The 8,753-nt window shown below is 40.9% G+C and overlaps 1 protein-coding gene across 6 annotated transcripts in view; it reads left to right on the top strand.

Moving 5' to 3' along the window:
- The first annotated feature begins 3,705 nt into the window (after positions 1-3,705).
- The window catches only part of LOC125727183 (serine/threonine-protein kinase ULK1-like), a 29,963-nt gene continuing 24,915 nt past the window's right edge, over positions 3,706-8,753 (top strand). For 2 of the 6 annotated variants that reach the window (XM_049003909.1, XM_049003894.1), the window contains exons 1-3: positions 3,706-4,740; positions 5,183-5,275; positions 5,389-5,430. In XM_049003909.1, the coding sequence (XP_048859866.1) occupies positions 4,651-4,740; positions 5,183-5,275; positions 5,389-5,430 (225 nt within the window). In that variant the 5' untranslated portion in view covers positions 3,706-4,650. The remainder of the gene's footprint in view (positions 4,741-5,182; positions 5,276-5,388; positions 5,431-8,753) is intronic. The other 4 variants (XM_049003934.1, XM_049003915.1, XM_049003902.1 and 1 more) reach the window with 3 other exon arrangements.

Raw genomic sequence — 8,753 nt, 5'->3', positions numbered from 1 at the left:
GTTCACGTCCCACAGGTTCCTACAGCCCTGCTCAGTGTTATAAAGTCAGTTTCTTCAGCCAAGAGAGAAGACTTTTAATGGCAGGAGAATTTAGTTAAAATTGAAAGCACATTAAAAAACCAGAAATTACATGCCAGAAATATTATATAACAAACCGCAAAAATTCCACATGTAATCTACTGAAAAATCTGAAACTAAATGGATTTATGTTTTAGTAACATAAATCTATTATATACCAGAACTATGCAAAAAAAAACAGCCAATACTCCTTTGCATTTTATGCTGCATGTTAGAACTACTTTTATTTTGCATTTTTTGTTTGTTTTGCTGTTTTTCACTATTTTGGCAATGCGTGCTGCATTAGTTAACTGCACAGAAAGCAGACCAGTAGTATGACTAGCACAAGATGCCATAGATGACTGTCACGCAGATTCCTGATATACTACTAGGCTTTGGAGTGCAATTGCTAAGGAAGTCTATTGGGAATGTAGAGATGTTATCCTAAAAGTTGTCGAGAAAGTAGGCTGTCAAAGGCAGGTGATTTTCACTGTGGAAAATTACATGGCATTGCAACTACAAAAAAAGATTGGTGTATAATATTAGACATTAATTCAAAGCAAAAATGTTGTTCTAGATAAAGATAGTGCTCGCCAAATGATTTGCCATCTAATTTACTCCGAAAGTGAATGCTTAACGTGTCAGGACTATCTGGTTATAAAGCAGAATGATATTCTGCCCTGTTAATGAAATGTCTCTGACTGCCAGAATAGATACATTCTTGTAATTTAAAGTGAAGATTGCTCAGGTAAACATATACATTTAGCAAATAATAATAGCTCATTTACAATAACTGCATTGCACATTCACTCTTCTTTGTTTAATGTTTAATCTTTCATGAGAAGGTAGTATGCAAAGAAGCGATTTATGGAAATCATAGTGAGCTGAAAAGAGATGCTTTATATATATTACCAGTGCAGCCTCATAACTTCTGGGGTTGTGGGTTTAATTTCTGCTTACAGCTCGGGATGTGCGTGGGGTTGGTCCCCCCCCCATATCTGTGTAGCTTTCTTTCAGACACCCCAGTTGTGTGCATACCCTGTACATTGTGAATGGGTCTTAGGCTCACCATAACACTGTAGACTGTTTAGAAGATAAATGGATGGAAGATGAATTGATCTGTAATATTAAATGCACAATAATGAACAGCTTTAGTGTAAATTTTATTTGCCTTAATTATGTGATGAAATCTAAATGCTGTTCGTAGCTGGCACCTGCTTGGTGCGTCAGCTATTGTACTGAACAATTCATTTTTGCAATCGCTACTGCGGAGAACTGATAACTATAAAATAATACAGGTCTTTGACTTTATCCTACCTGAAAATGTAAACAAACAAAAAACACTGTTGTCCTTGGATACAGGGTCAGTCCGTGCCAAATCAACCAATGTCCAGAAAAGTTCCATGGGCATCATTCCTGATTCTGATGAAAACTGATTTTGATTCTGATGAAAACAGATGGCAATATATAAAAGAATAAATGGTTATTTAGAATGAATTTGCATCTGCTTACAGTGTCTTCCTCAAATAGCAAAAATATAGACGAATATTTGATGTAGGTGTGGTGGTGACCCCACAGCTTGGGGTCAAAATCCAAAAAAAGTTAACCAAAAACTGTTTTTTGCAGGTCCATAACTTTGAAGTGCTTCCCCTGAGCACAGATTCTGAAAGAGCAGGGGAAAGTATACCACGAGAGAAATTTTCAGCTCTCTAGCATGCTTAGAAGCGAAGATATGGTCTCCTGAAAACCAGGGATGGATTATGGGTTGTGTGGGCCCCTGGGCAAAACGTTTGCGAGGCCCTCCCCCAACCCACCACCACCAGCACCACCACCACAACCACCACAATTCAAGGGCCCTTGGCAGCCAAACGCCCTCCCTATAGGGTCAGGGGCCCTTGTAGGCAGAGGATCAAAGAATGTAGGCCCTCTAAAATAGACAAACGAAAATACATTGTTGATAAGCGTTGCAAATTGTTTTGGGCTAGGGGCCCCACGGACCCCCTGCACCCCAAGGACCCCTGGGCAGCGGCCCCGCTGGCCCAGTCCGTAATCCGTCCCTGCTGAAAACCCTTACAAATTACATGCGCGATTCGCGAGTGCAAAAAAGGGGTGTGGCACCCAAATTTTAAAGGGCTATAACTTTGGACTGCATCAGAATTTTTCAATAAAACTTGGGGAATTTTCAGTGTTCTCTATAAGGATCAAAATACCAAGTTTTCATCAAAATCAGGAATGATGCCCATGGAGCCCCTGGTTGATTTGGCATGGACTGACCCTACAGTCATAAGCTTGCACATGGTCTTCTGTCTACTGTCGCTCCTGCTCTCTCCACTCACAGCAGGTACACTCAGCCATTGCAGCTGGTGTCACTCAATGTGGACAAAATTGAATACAAAGTGAAGAACTTGGAGGGTTTGGACAGGAAAACAAATCCAGTCACAAAGATACCCCCGACCGCTATTAATGTGCATGGCTAGGGTTAGGGACTCACAGGTTAGCACTTCCAGAGGTTAATACTGTATTGTTTACACATGTCTGTAAGCAGGTGCAACCGAGTAGTAAAAGACTGTGTGGATGCTAGTAAAATGTAGCTGTAATACTCCTACTGAGTTGAAGAATTTGTTGAATTATAAGCATCATTTTAATTTGAGCTGACTGGCACAGTTAAGTACAGTATGATACCTTCTATTCACTTAGAGATTAAATGAAACATGAAATCTAGCTCAGAGGGAAATACATATATATATATATATCCATCCACCCATTTTCCAAACCACTTATCCTACTGGGTCGCGGGGGGTCCGGAGCCTATCCCGGAAGCAATGGGCACGAGGCAGGGAACAACCCAGGATGGGGGGGCCAGCCCATCGCAGGGCACACTCACACACCATTCACTCACACATGCACACCTACGGGCAATGTAGCAACTCCAATTAGCCTCAGTATGTTTTTGGACTGTGGGGGGAAGCCGTAGTACCTGGAGGAAACCCCACAAGAACATGGGGAGAACATGCAAACTCCGCACACACGTGACCCAGGCGGAGACTCGAACCCGGGTCCCAGAGGTGTGAGGCGACAGTGCTAACCACTGCACCACCATGCCGCCCTATATATATATATATATATATATATATAATTTAAATGTACAAAGCAATAAATGCAAAAGCATTTAATTATGAGGTAATGCCTGTTTGAAATTTCATATTTCATATAACAACATAATACATTATTGCTAACAGAACTCCAAAGTACAGCTGATGTACCCTTTTCATACCCAATAAATGCATGTGAAGAACCATCCTTCCAATACCAGGCTGTGGCTTTTTATAAGGTTCTTTATAAGCAACCAGCTGTATATATAAATTATACCCACGCCAGGGAACCCAACCAAGTGTCCAACCTTTTTTTTTCTAAATATGTATGCAGGTCACATGACTTCTGCGTTTCTGTGCTAGAGTGTCTATACAGCAGTTTCAATCTGCAGGCCGTGACAAAGTCACAGAGACTGCAAATTCATTGTGGATAGTTCCTCAAGGCACATCCACTCCCCTTTTGACTCCATACCACACTATACACGCCCAGTTGACCGAGAATAAAATTTAGGAGTCTTTAGCCTCTGTCTGCCTTCTTTGCGGGAGATTGGCATTCGATTCTCTCCATTCCTCGCCTTGGAGTTGCATTAACCAGAATCAAAGAAGGAAAAAAACTACATGGATACAGGAAACACACGATCAATGTAATATAATGTATATTATACATGACATTTAAATATCTACCATGTAAGCTTTTACTTTGCAGCCAACTGAGAATACTGCGCAAGGTTTTGGCGTTGACTGCAAACTATCCACTTATGCAATGAAAAGTTAGGCTCATTTCGATGCAGAAAATCCTGGACATCTGCACAAAGGAAACACCATTTAAGCATCACAACGTCTTTTGAGGTGGTCCACGACACAGCTCCCCTCGAAGCCGACTGCACCGCTCAGCTCTGTTCCGCATCTTTCTTCGACATCAACATTATTAACGGAAGAGGGGGGGGAGAGCTGCTCATGCGCAGAACCACGAACAGCAGGCTGGTCTTTGTTTAGACGCAGCTTAATACGACTCCACATTTAGTAATTTACGGTGTCAGTAACAGTCGGACTAGCATTTCCAGAATAGCACACAAGATTCAGAATAAAGTGGGCATATTTTTCTATAACAATAATTTAAAGGGCGAGAGTTGACGGTTGCTTCTGTATACAAAAAAAATAAACCCGCTATTCTTAAGGTAGTCTGGCGATTGTTTTTTTTAAATATATATTTTATTTTTCTTTTCACAACGATCCTACTGCAGGATTGTGTCTGAGGATATGGAAAGGTGCAGGTAGAAGAAGGAGACCTCCTCCTGTAAAAGTCAAGCTAACATGACCAAGGATAGTTATTTTTCCAGCGAGAGGCAGCTCATGGAAAGCGAAGGAAGGGGACAACTTTCTTGCTGCCTGAAATTTAACGGTGGCGAGTGCAATTTCACAGGGAAAAGCCCAAGGTCCTGACTCCACCGAATATCTTTTCTAAAAACGAAATCGAAAAACGTCGATCGGTGTGGCGGCGATGGAGTCCGTGGGGAAATTCGAGTTTAGCCGGAAAGACCTGATAGGACATGGAGCGTTTGCAGTGGTTTTCAAAGGCAGGCATAAAGAGGTATGCAAAATTTAATAATTATGGTGTCAGTGCATAAATGTACTATAACAAATCACAATTTATCGCTGGACTTCTGAATTTTGTTGTAGTGTGTCTACAATAGAGATTGCAGACACTAGCATACTACCTTAAACAGAGGCCTGTAAACCATATTACTAGGTTGGAAGAGAACAGAAAAATATGAAAGCATATTTAGAATTTATTAGTTTAAAAGCGTACTGATTTCATCAGTTGTTACATGTACTGCCTGAATTCTGGATAAAGAACACGAAACTTTCATATCAAGTTGAAATGCGCAGATTGTTTTTACTTTGGGTATATTTGTATCTAGGAGTGATGAGGCAAAAATGCTTCATTTAAAACGTAATACATTAGCGATCACTGCTTGGTAACCATCAGATGAGTTGTTTCCATTCTTTTTAATCTTTCACATTTTCCCCAGAAACACGACTGGGAAGTGGCTGTTAAATGCATAAACAAGAAAAACTTGGCAAAATCCCAAACGCTTTTGGGCAAAGAAATTAAAATTTTGAAGGTAAGAATAACCGGCCCCTCAGCCTTCATTGTACATTTTGTTTGCGTGTGAATTCACATTAATTATTTTTTACTTGTTAGTTACATTTATGGATTATATCTTTTTTTTTATAGGAACTAAAACATGAAAACATCGTTGGGTTGCTGGACTTCCAGGTAGGGTTATTTGTAGCAAAACCCATCATAAGACATTTGTATTTCAAGTGCATTGATTTTAATTTTTTATATATTTTATATTTTAAAATATCGCAGTGAGTTAAATTTTTTTATCTGGCTCTTAGACCGAATCTGCCGATAGTATATAAAATAAACAAATGTATAGTTGGCTGTCCTTGTTATAATGTTAAGTTTGCGTATGATGTAAAACTAAGAAAGTTTTGCTCAGCAATGACGAAGAGCAAATTTGACGTTACTAACGAAACCGGGTCATCTTTTTTTCCGCATGCAAAGCTCTTTGCCCCCATTATTCTGTTTTGTTTGCGCTTTTCTATCACGTGTCCTGCTGTTGACATGCCATGTGCGTGCGATTACATTGGCTCAGGGAGAGACTGCTGTATTAGTTGGTGCCGCTAGTTTTCTGGGGCGTTGTAGTCTTCGCTGGCTGTCCTTTTCGTTGAAATGTGTGCTGCAGGAGACCCTTGTTGAACTACAATCACCAGAGAAGTCGACAATTTTTAATGACGCTTATCATCGTGTTTCAGTTGCGTCAGATCGAAAGACGCTTTCCTCGAATGCAATAAAATAGCATTATTTCAGGAGTCCAACTGTCTTTATATTATTGAAATCTAAATCATCTTCGACACGTAGTTTTTCTTATTCATTCAACTAACCAGAATTATATTTATACTAATTATGTTTTAAAACTATTTTTATGTAAACACTAAACGTATTTCAGAAATTAATCTATTTCAGAAATCAAGATGCTTTTAAAGATCGTTTAGTTTAGCGTAAATTTCTTAAATATTTTTCTGACCTGTTGTTTGCCTGTCAGGTAATATCTTTTGGCTGTGATCTCCACATGTATGTCCAACAGGTTTAGATTTTTTGGTACAGGCTACAAACCCGTTGCCTTTGTGACACACAGCCATTACTGCCTTGGACACCGTTGACTCATCTGCCATTCGAGAGGCTCTCTGGTCATTCACTGTTTTCTGCAATGTTTGGTTTGCTTTCTCACTGGTGTTCATATGCAGTCAGTGACTAATGCTTCTTCTGCACATATTGGGATTGTTAGGGCTGTTTTTCTGTTGTGATGATTGAAGTACCTATCACAATTCAGCACTTAATTCACATTTAGGAAATATTCTAAGTAGCTAGTTTAGAATATGTTTATGTGTCTGCCAGTGGGATTGCAGAGATGGCAAAATTGTCCTGTTGTACAGTGGGGAATCCAAGCTCGTAACCCACAGCTAAAACCTGAGAATGTGGTGTACTTGGAGACTGACACTGGTTGTCAAGGACAAAGAAAAAATGTTTTGGGCCTCTGTTCACAGCACATAAAAAGTTGCAGCTTGTCCTACTCCACTCTTTGTCCCCTACCCCCCACCCCCGGCTCCTGCTGCTCCTTTGTTGCCTAAAAGGAGACCTATCTAGTCTGCTTAGTAAGGACAATGATCACCCTCCAACTTTACAATGTTCTTACTGCTGTTAAGGTCAGTTTTGGATCTGTACCACAGCCAAACACGAGAAGCTGCGACGGAAAAGCCAAACCGTCAAACTCATGCATTGTCTCTCCCTGATTTTCATAACGGTTGGGGCAACAAGACTCTTCTGTTTGTATGTACACTCGTGTCAGGCTGCCAAGGTAACCAAGTGAGAGTGGAGTCACCTGGCAGGGGGTGAGGTGTATTTTGAATATAGCGAGGGTGTGGGGAGAGATTAAAGCAGGTGGTGTGTTTGACGGATGACTCATGGGTCGTGGCAGCTACTGCAGGTGGCTCTGTTGTGGTTTCTTGATGACTTTGTTATTGGGTTCTCCAGTTAGAGTGTAGCATGAGGAGCGGGAGCCATCAGTACACCTGTCCGCAGTGTCTAGTATCTTCCTCTGTGGAATCTCCCCACAGAGCTAATGTGAATAGATATTCTGCATCATCTAATTGTCATGTGGGCTTGTTAATTATCCTGTAGATTCCATTTTGCGATCTTTTCTTTATCGTTTCCTTAGTTGCCATGGAATATATTGACATCGATTCCTGCTATCTCATTAAATATATTGCTTTAGAATGTACTGTCCTTTCTAAAACTCCTTTTCACCTTTGAGCGTTCTTAGTAGTGTAGTGGGAATGTTATTTTTAGAAAGTCTCATCTACCAGTGGTCCTATCAGCTTGTTTTGTCGGCATGTGTATATTGACAGGATTGGAGTTGTGACCGTCATGTCTGTTTTCATGGTTTGGGGGGGCTTTTAGTGTGTTAGGCGTAGACCTGAGCTTAACAGAGGGTAACCCCCCCCCCCCCCCCCCCCCCCGCTCATTTAACAAAAGCCTGAAGAGCTTCTCTTTTCCCTCTCTTTGTTGTTCAACCATATGAGCCTGTCATCACAGCGAAGGGGGCAGGTGCTGTTTACATTCCTATGACACTAACCGGATTTTTCTAGATCTTCAAGCCAACGCAGCCACCTAAATTAAACAGTCAGTCGTGTTAATGCAGCTTGGCAGAGTCAAACTCCGCGAGAGAATGAGTTTCCTTTTACCTTGGGCGGTGGGTCAGGGGTTAGGGTGGTGAATTAGGAACAGATGAGGATAAATTGCACTGACATTGGCCCGTCCAGTGGGGAATTGAATGCTGTACCGTTTTTAGCAAGTTTGCTTTTACCTGAGTTTTTCACTTAAAGGAGAGTGAAATATAAAACTTTGGAAAAGAAGTACAAAATGTTGAGTTTGGAAAGAAATGCCTGCTAGTTTTGCTCATTTTCCCCCCTCTGGGATGGTCATATATGACGCTTTCCCTGAAAGTTGTACTGTTATTGCTAGGAAGGGCAGCACAATATTGCCGTATCTATGATGTCTGCTGAATTTTTATCTAGTCCTGGAACTGTGCTGTGGTAATGACAGGTTCCTGTTAATGCCCACGTACTAACTGCGGCAGGTATTGGTTTACAATACGTTCCAGTCCTTGTCTGTCTGGAATCTCTGTGCCGTAAAGTGACACTGTAGCATGGCAGCCAGCAGCGAATGAGTCTGCCTGACTGCAGTATTTGAAACAGATGGTTATCTGCTGCCTTGCTAATAACTGAACAAAGAAAGCGGCAAAATTGCTTCGTCAGCAACAATGTTTTGTGGGAAAGGCGAGCTGAGATCTGCTGATTGGCCGTTAAATAAAAGATTTACATGTTGCTTGGTGATTCAGGCTTTCTGACTTGGCCTCCTCTCTTACTTCTATGGGGGAGATAAACAACTTTATAAACTATGTTTAGAGCAATTATGGAGACTATAAACATGGCTCTTTTTTTTAAAGACCTTAAGATTTGGGCTTTTAAACA

This window comes from Brienomyrus brachyistius, chromosome 2 (assembly GCF_023856365.1).
Source record: "Brienomyrus brachyistius isolate T26 chromosome 2, BBRACH_0.4, whole genome shotgun sequence".
Classification (NCBI taxonomy): domain Eukaryota; kingdom Metazoa; phylum Chordata; class Actinopteri; order Osteoglossiformes; family Mormyridae; genus Brienomyrus; species Brienomyrus brachyistius.
The sequence above is the reverse complement of the archived record's forward strand: the minus strand, read 5'-3'. Positions and strand labels throughout refer to the sequence as shown.